The sequence below is a fragment of the Suncus etruscus genome, chromosome 8, assembly GCF_024139225.1.
Source record: "Suncus etruscus isolate mSunEtr1 chromosome 8, mSunEtr1.pri.cur, whole genome shotgun sequence".
Taxonomy (NCBI): domain Eukaryota; kingdom Metazoa; phylum Chordata; class Mammalia; order Eulipotyphla; family Soricidae; genus Suncus; species Suncus etruscus.
The window spans coordinates 42083276-42106674 of NC_064855.1; the positions used below are offsets into that span (position 1 = coordinate 42083276).

The 23399-nt window shown below is 39.6% G+C and overlaps 1 protein-coding gene across 1 annotated transcript in view; it reads right to left on the reverse strand.

Moving 5' to 3' along the window:
- Positions 1–23399, reverse strand: part of USP12 (ubiquitin specific peptidase 12) — a 106645-nt gene that overhangs the window by 38701 nt on the left and 44545 nt on the right. The window contains exons 2-3 of the mRNA XM_049778291.1: positions 12186–12266; positions 1249–1462 (exon numbers count right to left, since the gene is read on the reverse strand). Of these exons, the coding sequence (XP_049634248.1) occupies positions 1249–1462; positions 12186–12266 (295 nt within the window). The remainder of the gene's footprint in view (positions 1–1248; positions 1463–12185; positions 12267–23399) is intronic.

A 23399-nucleotide genomic window follows, 5' to 3' on the forward strand; every position in this document is an offset into this window, starting at 1 on the left:
TCAAATTATCAGATAATAGTGTCTCTTAGTTAGAACCCACTGGTATATATAGCAACAAATCTTAGAAGTCATCTCAAATCTTCTTTCTGTGGGTATCTTTCTCCATGTTAGAGACAGCCTAAATTTGTCACTAATTTTACGTCTACAATGACTGAAAAACCAAGTTAAAAGAAAAATCTAAATTTCTACATAACATATACATCCTGGACAATTTTCTAAAGTGGTACAGGATCTCCCCTCCTCCTCCCCCCGCCCCCCCCCCCCCCCCGTGGTATAGGATCTTAGAAAGAAACTGGAACTTAACTTTCCAAGTAAAACTCAAGTGGGATGCTATCAAGTGAATGGCCTTCCTATTCTGAATCTCAAATGAACTATGTAAGCTGTAGTAGTGTAGTAGCAGTAAAGTCTAAATTAGGGGCTTGCTCTAACAGAGATTAAATGAAAATGTTTTAAAAGAGATAAACGATGTAAGGCTAATCAATAAATTTCTTTAAAAGAAGAGATGATGAGGTAAAAACATACCCCTCAGAAAACTTAATTTACTGTTCTGGTTCTTTCCTTTCCTTAGACTATGACTTAAATCCTGCTTTTCTTCCTTTTTTTATTCCTGGGCTAACATTGGGTAAAGAGCATGCTTTCTATATCAGATTATAATTTATGATAAGAAATAAATTTATATAAAAGTATTACTATTAACCTTATTGTTAAAAAATTAACCTTATTAAAACTAATGTGAAAAAAAACTTCATTCTTGATAGAATAATGGACAAATAAATTATGATTTTTTTTTATTTTTTGGCATAAAGAATTTGATCTCTATATACCATACTTCAAACATGAATCATGCCACTATTTTTTTTTTTTTTTTTTTTTTTTTTTGGTTTTTGGGCCACACCGGTAACGCTCAGGGGTTACTCCTGGCTATGCGCTCAGAAGTTGCTCCTGGCTTGGGGGACCATATGGGATGCCGGGGGATCGAACTGTGGTCTGTCCAAGGCTAGCGCAGGCAAGGCAGGCACCTTACCTCTTGCGCCACCGCCCGGCCCCTCATGCCACTATTAATTGCTCTGTTACTACCTCCTCACTATATTAGCATATCCTTAAAAACATAAACATCATGGTTTTTTTTCCATCGCTAACTTTCAAGCAGGCACAAGTTTAGGATACCCAGTGCTTCCTGAATTGTACCAGATGCTATATTTACCCTTCCTGTTAGGCTAGAAAGACAGTAAGAAGCAGAGAAATTACCATTTTCTTTCCGTAATCTTGTAATGAACTTCTTAGGTGGTATTACTCCAACCTTTTTCTTCTGAGTGGCTATGCTATGGAAGAGATCTGCTAAGCATGTAAGAAGGTTCTCCTTCTTCCTAGGTTGACTCTTGTATGCCAGAACTTTTTCCCGAAATGGACGACAAAAATAAAGTGCTTGAAGAACTGAATTGCAGTAGCAGGTATTTCCAAACTAGAACAAAAAATAATAATAATAATTAAATGTTGGGCAACACATAAAATGTATCTTAGGATAAAAATTATTCTGACCATAAATTAGCTATTTTAACATTAAACAGATGTTCCAGGTATCAGCTTGAATTAAAATTTACATAAGACACATATAATATGTTTGGCCTTTATAAAACCTCATTCTAAGAACTATACAGAAATATGAGATAAAGGTTAGGAATCTGGGAGATAATTTTTCTCTTTTTTAAAAATTATTTCAAAGTTCCCATTTTCAATGTAATGTTGGTTCTTTTTTTTTTTTTTTTTTTTTTGGTTTTTGGGCCACACCCGGCAATGCTCAGGGGTTACTCCTGGCTGTCTGCTCAGAAATAGCTCCTGGCAGGCACAGGGGACCATATGGGACACCGGGATTCGAACCAACCACCTTTGGTCCTGGATCAGCTGCTTGTAAGGCAAACGCCGCTGTGCTATCTCTCCGGGCCCATAATGTTGGTTCTTAACATAGCTCTTGAACTTAAAAATTCTTTTGTAGAGACCGGAGCAATAGCAGCATGGTAGGGCATTTGCCTTGCATGCAGCCAACCTGGGAGGGACCTGGCGCTGCCAGGTGTGACACACCCCCCAAAATAAAAATAAAAATGAATTCTTTTGTAGAAACTCACAAGTGTACATGTTTAAATGAAAAGGAAAATATCGTGTATTTGGTATAAAATCTACATTACTCATTCTGATATATGAACACAAAAACAGAATAAAAGTCAGTTTTCCTGCATTTAAATTTTCTAACAATACAAATTTCTAACAATTTAAACTTCCTAGCAATACAAATTTCATATCAATATAGAGGTCAGAGCGGTGGTGCAAGGGGTAAGGCATCTTGCCGTGCCTGCGGTAGCCTAGGACAGACTTCGGTTTAATACCCCAGCGTCCCATATGGTCCCCCAAGCCGGGAGCTTTCTGAACACATAGCCAGGAGTGACCCCTGAGTGTTACCGGGTGTGAAAACCAAAAAAAAAAAAAAAGTTGAAAAAAATTTCTTATCAATATAGTCAAAAGACTGAGAAAACTTGAAATACTCAGTCCACGCTCTTACAAAGCTTCACTGGCTGTCTTAAAAACTGAAGATATAGGCCCAGAGAGATAGCACAGCGGCATTTGCCTTGCAAGCAGCCGATCCAGGACCAAAGGTGGTTGTTCAAATCCCAGTGTCCCATATGGTCCCCCGTGCCTGCCAGGAGCTATTTCTGAGCAGACAGCCAGGAGTAACCCCTGAGCACCGCTGGGTGTGACCCAAAAACTAAAAAAAAACAAAAAACACTGAAGATATAATACAGATCTGTAATGTATGAAAGCAAACACTTTAAAACATTTTTTTGTTTTACACACTGAATATGCTATAAAAAAATGTTTGTGTGAGAGCCACTGAAATGTCAAGACATGATACTCCTGATGTTTAGAAAGTATTAGAATATACAACTCAGCTTTCAAGCTCAATCTTGAACTATGATCTATATCTCATGGTCTATATAATCTGAAGTTAAAAGTCTTTCCTCTAAGATCAAGAATGAGACAGGCTATCACTCATGTATGATGCCTCTATTCTAAAACAGATCATAAGTCCTAGACACAGCAATAGGACAAGAAACATACTAAAAGGTATCCAAGTTGGAAACAGTAAGAAGTAGACCTGCCACTATTGGTACATTAACATATGATATGTAGTAATCCCTCCAAATAAATGATCAGTCTGAATGAATTATTTTTGTACAGTTGCCAGATATAAAACAAGTATACAAGCACAGGGATGTGGTCAAGTGGTAGAGCACAGGCATGTGTGAGACCCTGGTTTTTATTCCCACCATCATGTGGTGCCTGGGCCTTGTCAACTGAGTCCTAACCCTCCAACCCACCAGATAAAGGCCCTACCCTCTGAGGACCACAAGAATGTTACCACCAGAGGCTGGAGAGATAGCACATCGGGTAGGGTGTTTGCCTTGCACACAGCTGAACAGGGTTTGATCCCAAGCATCTCATAGTTTCCCAAGCCTGCCAGGAGTAATATCAGCACAGAGCCAGGAACAACCTGAGTGCCGCTGGGTGTGGCCCAAAAACCAAAACAAAATTGAAAAAGAATGCCACCACAAAATAACAATAAAACAAGTAAAAAAAACCTAGACTTAGGTGCACACCTATCAGTAAGAAAATAATTAAGAAAATAATCCCCTCTATAATGGCATCAAAACAAATAAAATACTTAAGAATAAATTTAATCATTTATTAAACCAGATTATTTAACCATAAACTTAACCAGGGAAGGTCACCACCCAGTATATGTATTTCCACAAATTCTGGTAGCCACGCCCACAAATCCAGGGCCTTTCACCATGTCTGCACAACAAAGAAAAGGAAAAACTTATGGACATCTGATCACAAAAAGATATTAAAAACGTCTAAACTAACACCAAATCCAAAGCCAATGACAACAGAATCGATACCCTATCTACAACAAGCCGGATATAGAAGGGACCACTTATACTAGCAGCCTGGGGTCAAAGGAGAGGGATATGGGATGCATGCTGGGAACAGGGGTGGAGGGAGGACAATGCTGGTGATGGGAATGCCCCTGATTCAATATCACTATGTAGATAAAATATTACTATGAAAGATTTGTAATTCACTTTGGTCACAATAAAATTTATTTAAAATAATTAAACTTTAAGCATTACTTAAAGCATAAAAAAATCTAAACTGCACAAAAAAGTATAAAAGATGTTTAATAATAGTAGTAGTTTAAATCATTATAATTTACTAATATAATTTATTACAGGCTCAAGATATTATAGAAAAAGAGAGTCTGAAAGAGAGGAGGGCTGGAAGTTCCAGCTCACTTCATGAAGCTCACCACAAAGAGTGATGAGTGTAGTTAGAGAAGTAACTACATTGAGAACTAGCCTAACAATGAGAATGAATGAGAGAAGTAGAAAGCCTGTCTAGAGTTCAGATGGGGGTAGGGTGGGGAGGAGGGAGATTTGGGACATTGGTGGTGGGAATGTTGCACTGGTGAAGGGGGGTGTTCTTTATATGACTGAAACCTAACCATAATTGTGTTTGTAATCAAGGTGTTTAAATATATTTTTAAAAAAAAAGAAAAAGAGAGTCTGGTTTATCAAATTACAACAACTTATTTTGAAAGCTTGCATGTAACGGGATTTTACATATCTCTGTCTCTGTCTCCTTGAGCTAGTGTCTGGGCACCTCTGCCACACCTGTATTACTCCTCTCTCAACTTCTAATAACATCAAGAATATTAATATACTTGTAGGTGATCAACTCATCAGAAATCACTCTTTTAAGTTACAGTAAATATATAAAAGTTCTCATTTACCAGGAGCAAACTATTCTAAAAGTTATCATTTCAGAAAATGATCTGGATTCTGGATTCTGGATCTGGAGAGATAGTATAGGAGATAAGACTTTTGTTCAGCACCACATATGGTTTCCCAAGCCCCACTAGGAGTGATCCCTGAGCATTGAATCAGGAATGATTCCTGAGTGCAGTCAGGAGTAACCCTGAATGTGCCAGGTGTGGCACCAAATCAAAACTATTAAAAAAAATATACAATCTGGGGCCAAAGAGATAGCATGGAGGTAAGGCATTTGCCTTGAATGCAGAAGGTCGGTGGTTCGAATCCCAGCATCCCATATGGTCCCCTGATCCTGCCTGGAGCGATTTCTGAGCATAGAGCCAGGAGTAACGCCTGAGTGCTGCTGGGTGTGACCCAAAAACCAAAAACCAAAAAAAAAAAAAAAAAAAAAAAAAAATACAATCAGACCTAATAGTAACTTTTCAGCACAGATTTTTTTTTTTTTTTTTTTTTGGTTTTTTGGGCCACACCCATTTGAAGCTCAGGGATTACTCCTGCTAAATGCTCAGAAATTGCCCCTGGCTTGGGGGGACCATATGGGACGCTGGGGAATCGAACCGTGGTCCTTCCTTGGCTAGCTTGTAAGGCAGACACCTTACCTCTAGCGCCACCTCTCCAGCACCTCAGAACAGATTAAAAAAAAAAAAAAAAAAAAGAACAAATTGAGCCATCGAATTGCTGGGGTCAGAGTGGTAGCAAAGTGGTAGAGTTTGCCTTGATGTGTCTGACCTAGGACGAATGTGGGCTCAAACCCCAGCATCCCATATTATTCCCCAAGCCAGGAACAATTTCTGAATGAAGAGCCAGGAGTAACCGATGACAGCCAATGGGTATGAACCCCCTCCCCCCCAAAAAAATTGCCATTAGCTAAAAACAGAGTGATAAAAAATATACATGCATCTCATTTTTTAAATTCAATTATTAAAAAGATGAACTACAAGTTTATTAGAACAGTGACATTCCAATAAGAACTTAACTGGGGGTGGGGGAGAGAGAACTACTAGCACTTGGCTGTAACTTCAGTAAGGAGGGGCTGGAGGCTGGGTTACAATGTGTCTAAATCTTACTATCTTCCCTTCTTTCCACCTGGCAAAACTCCCGCCTTCATTTTTGTTTGTATGTTTGTTTGTTTATTTTCCTGGAACCTCATCTAAGAGTGATCAGGGACTACTCCCAGATTGTTTGGAGTCTCTCTGGGTGGTTCTCAGAGACTACAGAATATGCCAAGGAACAAGCACAGGCCCCTGATATGCAGAGCATGCAGTTGTCCGCTGAGCTATCTTTTCCGGTCCTAACTTACATTTTAAGGAACTCTAATGTCTAATTACTCTATAAACCAGGGGTCTCAAACTCAATTTACCTGGGGGCCGCAGGAGGCAAAGTCGGGGTGATCCTTGAGTGCAAAGTCAGTAGTAAGCCTTGAACATTGGGAGGTGTGACCCCAAACAACTAAAACAAAGTAAAAAAAGATTCCTCTAGGGCAGAGCCACAAAATATTGTGCAAAGGGCCGCTTGGACCAGGGGCTGCGAGTTTGAGACCCCTGCTATAAACATAACAGAGGAAGGAAAATAAAAGAAACAGGAGGAATGATATTTAAAAAGTTGAAAATTAGAACTTACAGGAAAACATTAAACATTTTGAAAGGGTCATCACAATAAAAGTTAATCATTTTGTTACTTCTGCTGTATCTATTCTGACTATTAATTCATTTTTAAGTTTAATTCAGGTATCATATAATCCTCCCTAGTTAACAGCCCTGTCTACTTCAAAAGATTCCAATTTTCTTGAGGCCGGGAAGCGCTAGAGGTAAGCGCCTGCAAGCGCTAGCATAGGATGGACCGCGGTTCAATCCCCTGGCGTCCCATATGGTCCCCCCAAGCCAGGGGCGATTTCTGAGCACATAGCGTCAAACGGGTGTGGCCCAAAAACCAAAAAAAAAAAAAGAAGATTCCAATTTTCTGTCACAACAAATAGGGTAGAAATCAGAAATTGTATTTCCAGCCAACAAATGAATCCCTAGCGGACCTATCCCTTTGATTCTTTTACTAACTCTTCTCTGCTAATCTTGACCTTACCGAATCTAGGTTATTCAGTTTCAAAAATAAAAAGCACAAGTAGTACGTTTTCAATTCAGAATGATCCACAGAGAATAATAAAAATGCTTCTTTATAGTATATTTTGAGGTAAGTGTGGTGTGAAATATACAGCAGCTGAGGTGGAAACTATACACCTGAAACCTATTGTCAGCTAATATTACCTCAATAGAAAATAAAAACGAAGAATGCAAATACACATACAAATGTATATTATCTAATATACATGTTTACACAACTGACACTAGCATTGAGATTCTTTTTACACACAACTGGCACCAGCACTGATATTAAGTTAAAAGCAACACAGGAGGGCTGGAGCATTGTGCCTGGCACATGGCCCATGTGGGTTCAGTTCCCAGTATAAGCATCCCATCTGGTCCCCCCAAGCCTGCCAGGAATAATTTCTGAGCACAAAACCAGGAGTAATGCCTGAGGGCCACCACATGTGCCCCCTCAAAACAAGGCAACACAGCAATAGGAAAAATATCAGTGACTTTAGAATTTCTAAGACTTAAGATACTGTTTCACTTGTTCTGAAATTTCTTACAAACAAAAGTTATAATTAAGCACAAATAGAGAAATTGCAATACTTACACTGGAGAAGGCTAAAGGTAAAATAGGCTTCAATATATGAATACTATTATACTACAGATGGGATACTGTCGGAGGGTACAATCTGACTATAATTCAAACACAATTAGCTCTGGTGTCTAAATCAAACAAGGGTGGTAGACACAGAGAAACAGTAATGAGACTGAAGAAACTGGGATTCTGCTATCCTCAACCTTTAAATGAGGTATTTGATCACTACACAATTCTATATGTGAGCATGAACATCTGGATATTAGACGAAGGCCAATTTTCTCATAAACAGAAATTAAATGTACACATTTAATTCAACTCCCCATGAAATCCCAATAAAGTGATGTAAAAAAAATTAGGGAGAAACTCTTTGCCACCAAGACCACCACAGACTAGGGATGCAGCTAGGTTACGAAACACGGAAGCAGAAAGAGGTAAAGTATCATCCGTGTTCCTAGAAGAGACAAATGGCAAACTGCCTCATCCCTGGAGGCTCAGGACCCTGGGGAGGTGGAAGTGGGGTGGGTTCATTTTCAAATAATCTTGTTTTACGTCTTTCAAAAAGACTAAGTTTAAACCCTCAGACTACACAGACCTCCCTTTCAACTTTAGGCTTAGTATTCCAGCATAGCATACCAAAACCTAACAGAACCTTAAAAATAGCAGAGCCCAAGGCTGGAGAGATAGATAGCACAGTGGTAGGGCGGCAGGGTGTTTGCCTTGCAAGCGGTTAACCCAGGACCAGTGTTGGTTCAAATCCCGGCATCCCATATGGTCCCCTGTGCCTGCCAGGAGCTATTTCTGAGCACAGAGCCAGGAGCAACCGCTGAGCACCGCCAGGTGTGGCCCCTCTCCCCCAAAAAAGCAAAGCCTTCCATCTTTTAAAGTGGAGTCTATGTTATTGGAGAATGCACACGGGGATTCTCCAAGTAAAAACCACAGACTGAGTCACAAAACATAGTTCCATAAAAATTGATAAAATAAAAAATCTTATCAATTAATCATCATGAGGCTTTGAAACCCTAAATTAATCACAATCATCAAGAGGGAAAAACTGAAATACTTGAAAATTAAAAAAAATATGTTCTGTGTCAAAAAAAAAAAAACCCAAAACAACAAAAATTATAGGAAGGAAGGAAGGAAGGAAGGAAGGAAGGAAGGAAGGAAGGAAGGAAGGAAGGAAGGAAGGAAGAAGGAAGGAAGGAAGGAAGGAAGGAAGGAAGGAAGGAAGGAAGGAAGGAAGGAAGGAAGGAAGGAAGGAAGGGGAATGGAAGGAGAAAGAGAGGGAGGAAGAAACAAAGGAGGGAAAGAGCAAATGAGGGAAGTAGTGAAGAAAGGAGAGGAAAAGGAGGGTGGGCAGGATAAAGGGGAAGAGAACAATAAATGGCCAATGGCAACAGAACAATATTGTAAATCACAGTACCTCAATAAAAAATGGGAAAAATAAAACTAAATAATATATTGAAATTTTTGGGGGGGGGCCACACCCTGTGACGCTCAGGGGTTACTCCTGGCTATGCGCTCAGAAGTTGCTCCTGGCTTCTTGGGGGACCATATGGGGACGCCGGGAGATCGAACCGCGGTCCGTCCTAGGCTAGCGCAGGCAAGGCAGGCACCTTACCTCCAGCACCACCGCCCGGCCCCTAAATTTTTTTAAGTAAGAACAGCAGAGGACAACATCAGCAGGAAAATGGACAAACATGAGAAGTGCTCACATTAAAACACAGAGAGAGAGAGAGAGAGAGAGGAGAGAGAGAGAGAGAGAGAGAGAGAGAGAGAGAGAGAGAGAGAGAGAGAGAGAGAGAGAGAGAGAGAGAGAGAGAGAGAGAAAGTGCTCTAGCTATTAAAAGTAGGCAAGAAGCATTCTAAAGTTAGTCTGCCAGGGACTCACTGAGTGAAACGCATCAAAGCTAAACAAGGCTCCCCCCATGATATGCCAATCCACCTTGAGTATTCTACTTTTATATATGTATGAAACCTGAGGAAAGCTTCTAGTAGGAAACTCGAGAATTTAAAACAAATGAATTGGACAAAAAAGCCAAAGAAACAGTCTTATCTGTCTCCCATACACACAGCATGCACATGGCCAGTCAGCAGAAGTGATGTGGTGATGAAGGTTGCCCCACTTAGAGAGATAATGATCTAGTCCCTACCCAAGAACCTTATATTCATGACCAAGTATCTGTGCTCCTAGTTGCCTGGCATCTTCTAAGCCACAGATGCCTGGAACCCTGGGGATTTCCTGGGGGCTGGCATCAATTGTAGATGTGTGCCTAACCACAATGGCTCCTGGAGGATCTGGCACACTTAGTATCAGGACCCAAGAATGAGCTGATTTAAGTAACCCATAGCACACACGATTTCCAGTAAATAAAGGTCCCCTTTATCCCACAACTACGCTGCAATGACTTGATAAATGACTGATAAAAACAGAACAAAGGACAGGGAGAGAGCACCATGGGCTGGCATGCATGAGGCCTTGAATTTGATACCCAGCAACTTAAACCACATTCCCAAGCACTGCCAATATAAGCCCCTGGAGAAGTGTAACACTTGGCACCACTAGGCTCGAGGCTGACCAAAAATCTAACTCTCACAGCAAGATAGTGTATGGAGGGGCTGGAGCTGTGGCGCAAGTGGTAGGGCACTTGCCTTAAGCGCTCTAAACTAGGACAGACTGCGGTTCGATCACCCATCGTCCAATATGGTCCCCCAAGCCAGGAGCGATTTCTGAGTACATAGCCAGGAGTAACCCCTGAGCGTCACCTGGCCTGGCCCAAAAAACAAAAAAAAATGAATAGTGTATGGAGTGGTACCCAGGTACCCTGAGCCCTTCTCAAAAGTTAAAAACAAAAACAAACAAACAAACAAAAAAAGGAATGTAATTATCCTGAAAATAATAGTAGCAGAAATGTTCTAAAACTGAAAAATATGATACAAATACCCAAAGCAGTAACAGGGGAAACAAAAACACATGTTTTGTTTTGTTTTTTTTTTAAATACTGTAGAAACAAATCATCATTAAAGAACATGTCCTTAAATTCTCCCCTTTTTCGTAAGGGCAAGAGGGCTTCTTAACTAGTCATGAGGCCTAAGGGCCTCCCTGGCAACTGTCACCCAAGTGGGACTTGAACCAGGCCCACTCTAAGGGGGCTTGGAGGCATCCAGGGCTGTAGCTGGTGACGCACAAGGGACATATAGTGCCAGGGATTAAATGAGGGTCAGCCACATACAGGGCAAAGCTACAAAAATGATCAATAATCAGAAATGACATCAGCTCTTCAGTATCAAAGTCAGAAAACAATCAAACTATAACTTCAAAATGTCAGAAAACTATAACCATGTAGTCACAACAATAATAAAAACAAAAATAAACAAGACTGCAAATGCACAATTTCAACCCTATGTACTATACTCAAAGCAGCAACTATAGAATGTATCCAGTAAGGGCGGATACACTGGGTAAGGATACAGTGGGTAGGGTATTTGCTTACCCATCATCCCATATAGTCCCCAAAACACAGTAAGGAGCAATCCCAGAAAGCAGTCCAGACTGACCCTTGAAATTCATCAGATGTGCCTCCACCCCCAAAAAACATGTTCCACAAAGCACGGGAGGGAGGGAGGGAGGGAGGGAGGGAGGGAGGGAGGGAGGGAGGGAGGAAGGAAGGAAGGAAGGAAGGAAGGGAGGGAGGGAGGGAGGGAGGGAGGGAGGGAGGGAGGGAGGGAGGGAGGGAGGGAGGGAGGGAGGGAGGGATTTACAAAGAAGAATCTAAAAAAGAGGAAAAGGGATTGTCAGGATGTTGGTGGGGGCTGAAATGAGGGGGTGGCCCAAAACCAAATTCTGCACAGGAGGAGAGATTCTGTCGGAATGAAGGGACTGAGGAGAATGTGGGGAGGCATTTTCTGGTGTTTCAGGAAATTTTTTTTAATTTAATTAAAGAACCATGATTTATAAAGTTACTAATATTGAGTCTTAGGCATATAAAGAATAGTAACATAAACAGAACCACCATAAGTATACAACACAGATTTTTATCATTTCCTTATGATTCAGATAAACCTTAGAAATTCTAAAGGAATTCTTCCTTTAGAAAAAAGTTGTAAGAATGTGTAATGATTACAATTCCTTCCACAAGGACTAAACTATATGTTTTTTTCTTCTATGTATTACTGGGTCAATGCCAGAAATAAATTTACAATAACACTATAGACATATGGGAAACCATAGGTTACCTATAACTGTAGAATGCTTATATTGAGACATTTAAGAAATTCTCAAAGAATCAAGAGATCTTCTCATCTATGCCATATTTAAGCATGGTTATCAGACTATTTTGTCAGTAAATAGGAAAAAGCAGGTTGACAGGTAGAAACGGATTTAAGACTTTGAAGTCATTAAGCAATTTTGTTTTCCTTCCATTAAAGAGAATTTTAAATCTCTAAATCAAGTATTTTAGCATTAAGTCTACTGAATAAAATGAACTATTTTCCCTTAACAAATTAAGAACTGCATTCATCTTTCCTCCTTGGCACTCATTTTCAAAACTCATTTCAAAACATATTCAACATTATATTCAAAACTATTTCTAACTTTACAAAACATTAATAGATACTTACATTGACTAATCCAAAATAGTGCTCATTGACTGGAAACTGCTCTGGACCAATCTCTTTCTCTAATGCCGAGGCATTGGCGCCCTATAAGATCAAAGAAAACATCTTAGTATTTTTAGAATGGTGTCACAAATCATACAGATATTATGAAGATCAGCTTTAAAGTTAAGGGAAGCAGGTGGTATAATAGAAAATAATAAAGGAGTGTGCCTTGCATGTCCCCAGGCCACATATGCTACCCCAGCACCACCAACAGTGATCCCTGAGCACCAGGAAGTATCAACCCCCCCCCCAAGTACCAAAGAATAAAAATAAAAACTATGTTGTCTACCACTAACATTATTGAAAGAAAATAAAGGATGATAGTAAAGCATGGAAGCTCTTAATATGTTCATAGAAACAAATCTGCAGGAACTTTTTCAGGAAAACAAAGCCTATATTGAAGAATCACATTCATTACTTAGTTTTTGGCCATACCCAGTGATGCTCATGGCTACTCCTAGCTCTGCACTCAAGGATCACTCCTGGTAGGGCTTGGGATACTATGCCTGGGATTGAACCTGGGTCAGCATATACAAGGTAAGGTCCTACCTGCTGTACTATTGCTCTGGCCCCAGTAATTTCTTTCTTTCTTTCTTTCTTTTTGATAGACAATTTTTTTATTGTGACTGAAGTTCATTTACATAGAATTATTTACGATACATAGTGACAATGAATGAAGGGCATTCCCACCACCAATGTTATCCTCCCTCCACTCGTTCCCAGCATGTCTCCCACATCTCACTCCTTTACTCCCCAGAATCCTACTGCAAATGGTCACTGCCTTACAGCTTGTTATAGGTTGGGTATCTATTCTGTTTGGTGTTCTACTCTGGTCAATTTTTTTATTTACACTACATGTTCATATGACTGGTCCTGGTATCATTCCCTCCCCCCCCCCCAATTTATGAGGCTGAATGATTCAAATTATGCTATTCTGTTGGAGGTTAAAAGGTTAAGGAAAAGAGGAAAAAGAATTTGGAATCAACTACTAAAAAAAAAAAATCACCTAATAATATCCACAAAACTGGAAAAGAAAAAAAAAGTGGAACAAAAAGAAGGAAGATAATATCAAAAAACAAACAAAAAATAAAACAAAACACCAGAAAAGGTGCCGCAGTGGCAGGGTTTGTGTTACCCCACCTTTTTTTTTTTTTTGTATAGGCGCAGCAGTAATTTCTAATTTTTCTAAGTAAAGAATTAAAGCTCATGAATATCACACTCTAACAAGATATTTTGATAGTAGCCAACTCAGCAAACTAAAAAAAAAAAAAAAGATTTCTCCTGTGATGCTCAAAGGTTACTCCTCAATATGCAATCAGAAATCACTCCTGGTGGTGCCAGGGAACCATCTGGGATGCCAGGCATCAAATCAGGCACATGCAAGGCAAGTGCCTTACCTATGCTTCTGTCTCTCCAACCCTTGCAAACTACAATTTTGTAAAGTTAAATATGCGTAGAGTAGATAAATATTGCCAAAATGGCAATCTTATCCAAAGTACTATATAGATTCAATATAGTCCCTATAAAAATAACCATGAAAAATTTTGGAGACATATATCAAATGCTATTGACATGCATATGAATGAATTAAACTCTCTGAAGAGCCAAAGCAATCCTAGGGGAAACAAACATAAGGATTCCCCTTGCCCAATTTTAAATTATACTATAAAGCTATAGTAATCAAGACAGTGTGTCACACTACACTGGAATAAAGATAAATTCCCCAACCAGTACAGCATGGAGAGACAGGGAAGATCCTTTGCTACATGGTCAGCTAATCATTGACAAAGGAGCCAAGACTGTGAAATGGAGAAAGAAAACCTCTTTCACTAATGGTGTAGAGAAAACTGTCCCAGATACAAGTAAAAAATTATACTCAGATCTTTAATCTCATATCATGCCAAGTCAATTCAAAATGTATTAAAGATCTTGGTATCAAACTTAAACACATTAAAAATACTGAGAAAAGCATAGCCAGAGCCCTTCATGAAACTTAATCTAAAGGCATGTTCAAAGACTTCAGTTTCACTGGCCAAAAACAGAAGCAAAAATAAACAAACGACTGCACCAAATCAAGAAGGTTCTGGGCTGGAGCAATGATGCAGAGATAGGGCATTTGCCTGCCACACAGCTGACCTCGGACCGACTTTGGTTTGATCCTCAGAGTCTCATGTTTGCCAGAGCCTGCCTGGAGTGATTTCAGAATGCAGATCCAGGAGTAACTCCTAAGCACAGCTGGGGGAGGGAGGGAGAGAAGAAGGGAGGGAGAAGAGAAAAAGGGAGGGAAGGAGGGAAGGAGAGAGGAAAAAAAGGAGGGAGGGAGGGAGCGAAGGAGGAAGGAAGGAAGGAAGGAAGGAAGGAAGGAAGGAAGGAAGGAAGGAAGGAAGGAAGGAAGGAAGGAAGGAAGGGAGGGAGGGAGGGAGGGAGGGAGGGAGGGAGGGAGGGAGGGAGGGAGGGAGGGAGGGAGGGAGGAAAGGGGGAGGGGAGAGGAGAGACAGAGTAAGAGAGACAGAGAGAGACCCCACAGACTGGGGAGAAAACTGTCTACATATATCAAACAAAGGGTTAATATTCGTACATAAAGCATATGTAAAATTTAATAAACAAAAATTCCCATGTAGAGGAGATGAACAAACACTTTCTTAAAGAAGAGAGCTAAAAGGTATACGAAATGCAAATCAAAACAGCAATGAGTGGCCAAAAAAGATACCACAGCATTTAGGACCTTGTCTTGCATGTGGTTGACCTAGGTTCAATCTCTTGACCTCATATAGGCCAAATCCACCAGGAATAATCCCTGAGTACAGAGGCAGGAATAAGTTCCAAGCACTACTAAGTGTTTGGCCCAAAAAACAGGGGAGAAAAAAACAGCAATGAGATATAATCCCATAGCCTGAGACTGACACACATCACAAAGAAAGCATTGTTGGCATGGAAGTGGGGGAAAAGGAACCATTATACACTGCTGGTGTGATTGTTGATTGGTCCACCTCTTTTGGAAAATATAAACATTTTTCAAACAAGGAACTGAGCTTCCATATGACCAAGCAATTCTACTTCAATGCATCTACCCCAAAGGCCCAAAGCACTATTTCAAAAAGACATTTGTGCTCCTATGTTCATTGCAGCACTATTCACAAGAGCCAAAATCTGGAAACAACCTGAGATAACTGGATAAGGAGACTACAGCACATATACATAAGGGAATACAACTCAGCCATTCATAAAAAAAAAAAAATTAATGAAAACATGCAATTTGCCACTACAAGGACAGAACTGAAGAGTATCATGCGGATTGAAGTTATTGAAAAGGAGGGAGGCAGATAGAGAATTTCCCTCATATGTGAGATATTAAGAAACATAAGCAGGGGACTAAATAACTGAAGACATTAGAACCTGAGAACTGGTTTATAGAACTGGGCTTACTAAAGGCAATGAGAGGTGGGGTACATGCAGGGCAGAAAGCCCTAGGACAGTGGTTCGCAACCTGGGGCTCGCAAGCCACATCCGACTCTTTACACTTAATTTGGCTCTTCTGTGTGCCCAGTGGCCGCTCCAGGAGTCAGGACTCTGCTTCTAGCCTCTGTAAGTGCGCGCCCCATGTGCACACCCCCCCCCCCCCCGTGGCCGGTTCCAAGAGTATAAGATGGTACCCAGTATCATCCCCAAACAAAGGTGTTCCCCCAAAGTCATCATTTCTTAAACCTCTTCCTTTGATATGTAAAAAGCCCACTGAAATGTACTTTTGTCTCTCTCTCTAGACCTGAAGCCTCCTGGTATTGGGAATTGGTTTTAATAAAGAAAGAGGTGTTCTAGCTTTTTGGGCTCGAGGAAGAGAGTGCAAGGGGAAAGGCATGGACTCCATGATCATCCTTTCCTGGCTAGCTTGGTTTATTATTTCTTTCCTGCTACCCTGCTTCTTCAGACCAGGTTGGGTGGGGTTTAGAAATATAGTGCCTGAAGTGATCTTAAAACACATATTTTATTTTGCACAAGAGTGGGCATCTTCCATAAAGGGATTCTCAACCCAGAGTTTTCTTTTCTGTGGATTCTCATGTTCAGAGTACTCATGATTAAAATTGTGAGCTGATGACCTTAAATGCTGTTTTTCATACTGATTATGACTTTCTGCATAATATAAGTGCCCATCAGAAATTTTTTGCAAGAGTTCTGGAAACATTTCAATATCTCCTCAGACACAGCTATCCCAGAATCAGATTCTTTTTTGAACACATCCATCTTATGTCTCACTGTAAAACCTACTTGTGAAACTCCCCTGCAGAGAAATATTAAGTTCATAGAGAAAATGAACAGTGTCTGCCAAATACACAAGCTTAGCTACCCATTCCTTGTCCAACTAGGGCTGTACAAAGTCAGAGTTCTGCTCTCACAGGAACTGCACTACTTCTTCCCTCTTGCCAACAAGGCAAGAGAGCACCCTTTCCCTCAACAGCCACTTCACTTCCTCATGGAGAAGATGCTAGTAGTGGGCATCCATTCTCTCATCAAGGGTGGTGAATAGCCTGGATTTGATCACAATTGTGAATTTCACAAATTATCTTTATTGTGTCATCTGTCACAGAGTTTAGTTCAGCAAGGAGTTTTTTTTTTTAATCCAGTCTATCATACAATGAGTGGATACAATGTATGGGTGTGCAACTTGTTTTTTGTGACTACACAAAAACACTGAGCCATGCACAGTGCATCATCTGTACATACATCAACATATCAGATTATTATTCTGAGTGAAATGAGTCAAAAGGCATATAAGAATAATAAATAACAATATGGTAATAATATCTAGAGAAAATAGGGATAAGGGACAGGAGGACTTCCATGATAGGAAGCTTGCCATAAAAAGTGGTGAGATCAGTTAGAATACAGAAGGTACATTATGACATTGACAATTGGAACTTATCACTCTGGATAAGAACTGTATGCTGAAAATGGTTAAGTGACATGCATGGTACCCTTTAATTAACAGTATTGCAAAGCACGGTGTCATAAAGGAACTTTTGCAAACCTCAGTGTCATAAAGGAAAAGAGAGAGAAAAAAGCAAAATGCCTGCCCCTGACATAGGCAGAGGAGGGTGAAGGGGAAGGAGAGTGCACTGGTGAAGGATGGTGTACATTCTAAGATTGAAACTCAAGTATGAATAATTTTGTAACAACTATGCTTAAATAAAAAATTATTTTTAAAATGCTTCAGGCACCCTATCATAATTCCTTTATGATATGATATCATATGCCTTTAACAAAGTGCCATTTTTATTTTTGTGTGTATTTTAGTTTGGTTTCTTGCAGCACACACTAAAGTGTCAGTAGATCTTTTTTTCCTTTCAGTGAAATCACTACTTTTCTCTGGAACACTGTTCTTGCTTTTAAAGACTGTTAAAAGGTTTTTCTCTTTTACCTGTTTCATATCCATATTGTAGGGTTTCAAATTTTCAGCACATTTTGGTTATCAAGAGGAAACATTTTGAAATGTTTTGCTTCCTTATTATCAGAAATCAAAGCATTTTTCCTTGAGAAGGGTGTTCACTATCCAGAATTAACAAACGATCAATGGATTCAAAAACTGTATTTCATGGTGGATGTTACTTCACATCTAATCAGCTTAATCATAAACTACAGGGGAAAGGAAATTTTTTCAATGTTAGAAGAAGTTATTTCGTTTGAAAACAAATAATCTCATTTTGCTCAAGATTTTGAGAGAGAAACTTTGATTCACTTTCCAAGCCTGTTGAAACATCTCCAAGAAAATAATTCTGATATTGACATTACCTATTTTAAAACAGCACTTTTCAATATGAGGGAAGCTTTTCCCAAGAGGTTTCAGGATTACAGAAACAGCAAAGCAACATTAAAAAACCTCTGGATGCCACTGTAACAGAATTAAATTTTTCTCCATTTAATATTGACATTGGCAACTTTGAAATGCAATTGCTGGATTTAAAAAACAAAGAACTGTGGAGCTCGAAATTTTAATGTCTTTGTGCTAATTTAGAAAGTTTGGAGAAATGTGAACTTAGTTCACAGCACAAGTGGTCTGCTTTGAAAGACCAAGAGAAGGAAGATATGTTGATTTTTAACACCTGGAATAATATTCCTGACTCATATATTCAACTAAAAAAGCTAGCATTTGCTGTTCTTTCCTTGTTTGAGTCTAAATATTTATGCGAACAATCATTTTCAAGCAATAATCTTATCAAGAGTAAATTGAGAAATCGTCTCATCAATGAGCACCTGGAATCATGCCTAAAATTAAAAACAACATACAAACCTGACTTACTCAAACTATCCAAGGAAATGCAAGGCCAATGTTCATATTAGTGTTTGTGACTTTGTCAGTCATTGTCAGAATGTAATTTTCTCTACATTGTAAGGCAAATTTTATGGAATTTAATGTCTTCAATAAATAATATTGTTCTAAAGTTTTTTGTTTTATTAGTTGTGTTATTTGTATCCTCCCGACCTATGTGGATACTTGCATACAGAATATTCTCAATGAAAACTTATTGAAACTAAAAACAGTGTACCATCCTATGTATTTTCAGTTTTAAAAATGTGGCTCTCAGGGCCGAAGAGATAGCATGGGGGTAAGGCATTTGCCTCTCATGCAGAAGGTCGGTGGTTCGAATCTCGGCATCTCATATGGTCCCGAGTCTGCCAGCAGCGATTTCTGAGTATAGAGCCAGGAGTAATCCCTGAGTACTGCGCCAACTGTGACCCAAAAACAAAACAAAAAAAAAGCTCTGACCCTCAGCTCCCAGCCTCCTTATTCAGATCCAAAGCCGCACCCTTCCTCCAGAGGGAGGAGAAAAGGCAGGCACTGAGAAGAGGTACAAAAGACAACAACCTTGATTTTTTTTTTTTTATGTCAGAGGGAGAGAGATATAGTCACAGAATAGTGTCACTCATGTATGGGTTTTAAGAAAAATTAAAAACATCATTGTAATAATGCCTGGAGACAATAGAGATGAGGGCTGAAAGAACAGCCCATAATGTAAAACTTACCACAAAGAGTGGTGAGTTCAGGTAAAGAAGTAAGTACACCAACAACTAGCATGACAATGTCAATGAGTGAGAAAAGTGGAATGCCTGTCTTGAAGACAGGCAGGGGGTGGGGGAGAAGGGAGATGGGGGCATTGGTGGTGGGAAGGTTGCACTGGTGAAGGGGAGTGTTCTTTTTTATAATTGAAACCCAACTACAAACATGTTTTAATCATGGTGATTAAATAAAGATATTATTTAAAAAAAAAAAAACAACACCTTGATTTTTGTGGCCTTAGGATATGGAATAGGTGCAACTGACATCCTGACAAAGAGTGAAAGAGGAGAAGGCAACAGGTATATGCAGGTATTACTGAACAGACTCAAAAAATGGTTTAAAGAAAGCAAGAACAATTTAAAAAAACATGACAACTCGGTTATGGTTACTTAAAATTCTCCAAGAAAGCATACCACTGGATAAATAGATATGACTGATGTGCTATTACTCACAAAATCCCCGACACCACTGTGCCAGTACTATGACCAAGGAGAACACTTTGTCCTGTGAAGCCCATCTTGCCTGCCATCACCTGACTGAGCTCATTACCTGAACTGAGGAACCAGCTCCTGCCAGACATCATACTAATAGCCAGGTGAAGAGTCTAAAAATAATTACTGTTTCAAGGGGTCTGGTAGGCTACTGTCCATTGCTACCAAAATTAAACATGGCCTCGAATATCCTTCAGTACTCGGATAAAGAAATGATGCTGCCATTTTTTTAAAAGAATTACTTCAAGTGTTATATCAAATCTTGATATATTCACCAATTAACAAATTTTATTATTTCTAAATGTGGTATTCAATAAACTGTTTAGAATGTCAAATTCAATATTTACAACTACAAGCTTCACAGAGCAAAACTATCATGGTGTGCTGAGGCATTCCTGTCATTTCAAGTGTCTTGTCACCTAAGTTCCCCACACAAATGAAAAACTATAAACAAACTCTGAGGGTTACCACCAATTTTTTTTTAAATAATTGCAGATTTCTAGAAGCTAAGTAAATGCCAAAGCCAGATTAAAAACTGGGGATATTTGCCAATACTGGTGAACTTTAGACTCTGTTCTCACAGTTGAATGAAATGGAATACAGAAAAATAGGCCATAGAAAATCTGGTCCACCGAAGATGGAAAGGATTATATCTTCCACATAAAGAGGAACATAAATGAACCTTATTCACAGGAGACAGCAAGAAAATGTGCCTCACTTGTCCTGGGCATTGGAGGCCAGGCATGAGAGAAAGATTCATAATAAAAAATAGTCCTCATGCCGGGTAGTGGTCTCCTTGTATTTAGACCAAGGCTATTCCTTTCTATGACCCCCATATTTTGGTGGGCCTATGCAAACAATATTTGCCACTCTAACACCGTTTTTACTGTGCCCTTTTGAATAACCCCCCCCAAAAAAAACTCTTAAACTTTTGATGTTAACTTAAACTAATATGTATGTGCATGAATATATAAAAATACTATGCCTTCAAAGTTAAGGAGTCACATAAATCTCATGGCTTTAGGTTGCTTTGTGTACTGCCAAGAAATGTTATAATGTACTACAATCTGGGGACTTGTGGACAAAGTAATTGTACATGGGTTCTGCCTTATTTTTCTTAATATTTTTTTGACTGTAAGTTCAATATTTAGGCGTCAGCAAGGGGATTTCTTCTGAGAACTCTGTTTATGGGCGATTGTTCTTTCACTGTAACTTTACCTTGTCCTCTTTGCATCGTTGTTCTCATAATTAAAAATAAAAAATTAGGGGGCCGGGAAGGTGGCGCTAGAGATAAGGTGTCTGCCTTGTAAGCGCTACCAAGGAACAGACCGCGGTTCGATCCCCCGGCGTCCCATATGGTCCCCCCAAGCCAGGGGCGATTTCTGAGCACATAGCCAGGAGTAACCCCTGAGTGTCAAACGGGTGTGGCCCAAAAACCAAAAAAATAAAATAAAATAAAAAATAAAAAAAATAAAATAAAAAATTAAAAGAAAAAAGTCCTCATGAAAGAAAGTTTGTGATTCTAACTGACACAAATTATAGATCTCAGCACAAACATGAAAACAAAAAATCTCAAGTAGAAAGTTTAATTAAAAAATATGCTAGTTGGGGGAGGGGGAAATGCTAGTTAAAATTGATAGTACTGGTAATGGTAGTTAATTATCTAGGGATTACAATGGACTTGAGCAGACAAGACCAACAAAGAATTCCCACAAATAGTAAGATACTGTAAGTTTGATTCCTGCAACACACACATTTACATTAACAGTTTAAACATTCAGATGCATAAAAAAAAACAATAAAATATGATGCAATAAACAAAATCCAGCAAAATATTCAACCCCTGAGTATGGCCGGGTATGGCCCAAAAAGAAAAAAATTAAAATAAGATGTTAATATCAGAACTATTTCAGATATAAAACTAGTGCTTACAGCAGTAAGGTACCTGTCTTGCTCGAAGCCAACCCAGGACAGACCCAGGTTCGATCCTCCGCATCCCATATGATCCCCTGAGCCTAACAGGAGCGATTTCTTAGAGTAGAGCCAGGAATAACCCCTGGGGCCAGGTATGGCCCTAAAACAAAACAAAACAATACAAAACAAAAGACCAAATACTAGTGCTTAATGCATACCAGGAAATAAGTAGTACTAAATATTAGGAACAAAGAAGAGATGGTGAGGATAAAGTCCAAATAGCTAGAACACATGCTATGCATGCTGGAGCCCTGGATTCGATTCCTAGGTCTGTGCAACTCCATATGTGGTCTAAAACAAAGAATGAATGAATGAATGAATGAGACTAGTCTAGAAGTTTTTTTGTAGGGACACATCCGCAATGCTCAGAGGTCACTCCTGTCTCGGGGCTCAGAAATTACTCCTGGTAGGATCAGGGGACCATATGGGATATTGGGGATTGAAACCAAGTCAGTCCAAATGCCTACCCACTGTGCTATCGTTCCAATCCCCTCAAGAAGACTTTTAAAGAAACAGGACGAGAAAGAAAGTACAGAGGAGTTGGGCACTTGCTTCACCTGCAGCCATCTCTGAATCAATTCCTGGCACCTCATAGGATTCACCCAAAAATACTAGGAGTCACCACTGATCACCATCTGGTAAATACTTTTAGCCAGTATTCTTATCAGTATACTACTACTAGATAAAATTTGGTCATTGTTTTGCTTTGTTTTATTTGAGGAGGCAGTGGGGGTGCTCACAGTAATGCTCAGCTCAGGCGCCACTCTTAGGAATATCTGATGAGGAGGCAGTGCTGCTTGAATCCTAGGTGCCAGGATCCACCCTGAATACACTGATGATGCAGCAGGAGCCCTGTGATACATGGCAGCTTAAGTCATAATTCATGTTTGGCATCTGCTGAGAATGCATTCTGACTGCAACACTGTCCACCGCACAAACCTTGGATTTTATTAAGACTAGCAAATGTCTTCTGGAAAAGACTTTGTGGGAGAACAATGGTATCACAGAACTGCTACAGAAAGACCACAATCTCCTAAAAGAACCTGGAGACTCAATCTGTCCTAATTATGTCCTACTCATACCTGTGAAATCTTAAGGCAAAATACTTATCTCTCTAAACCTCAGTTATCTCATCTTCCTAAGATCTTGCTATCTCTAGTGGCTTCTAAACCTACACTGCTAGTATGTGAATCTACAAGCTTCTTCAATCATTTCAAAACACTACATATATATACTCAAGTATAAGCAGAATTTTTCAGGTGCAAAATTTGTCCCGAAAAACCCAAACTTGGCTTATACTCAGGTCAGACAGGTTATTTGATTCTGTGTGCATGCTCCAAAGTCGCGGCTTAGCTGAAGAGGTAGGTTGCTCAACTGAATTGTAATGCCACTGAACTATTAATATTCAATGGCACTTTTAATTAAGGCACTAAAGTCATGTAAATAAATGTTTATAAATTCTGAATCCTTATAATCAGGGGTTTTGGAATATAAGGATTCAGGATATTTTTTCTTTTGGGGGAGTCACACCTGGCAGAAATGGATCCTGGCAGGCTCGGGGACCATATGGGATGCTGGAATTCGAACCACCATCCTTCTGATGCAAGGCAAATGCCCTACCTACCTCCATGCTATCTCTCTGGCCCCCAGGATTCAGGA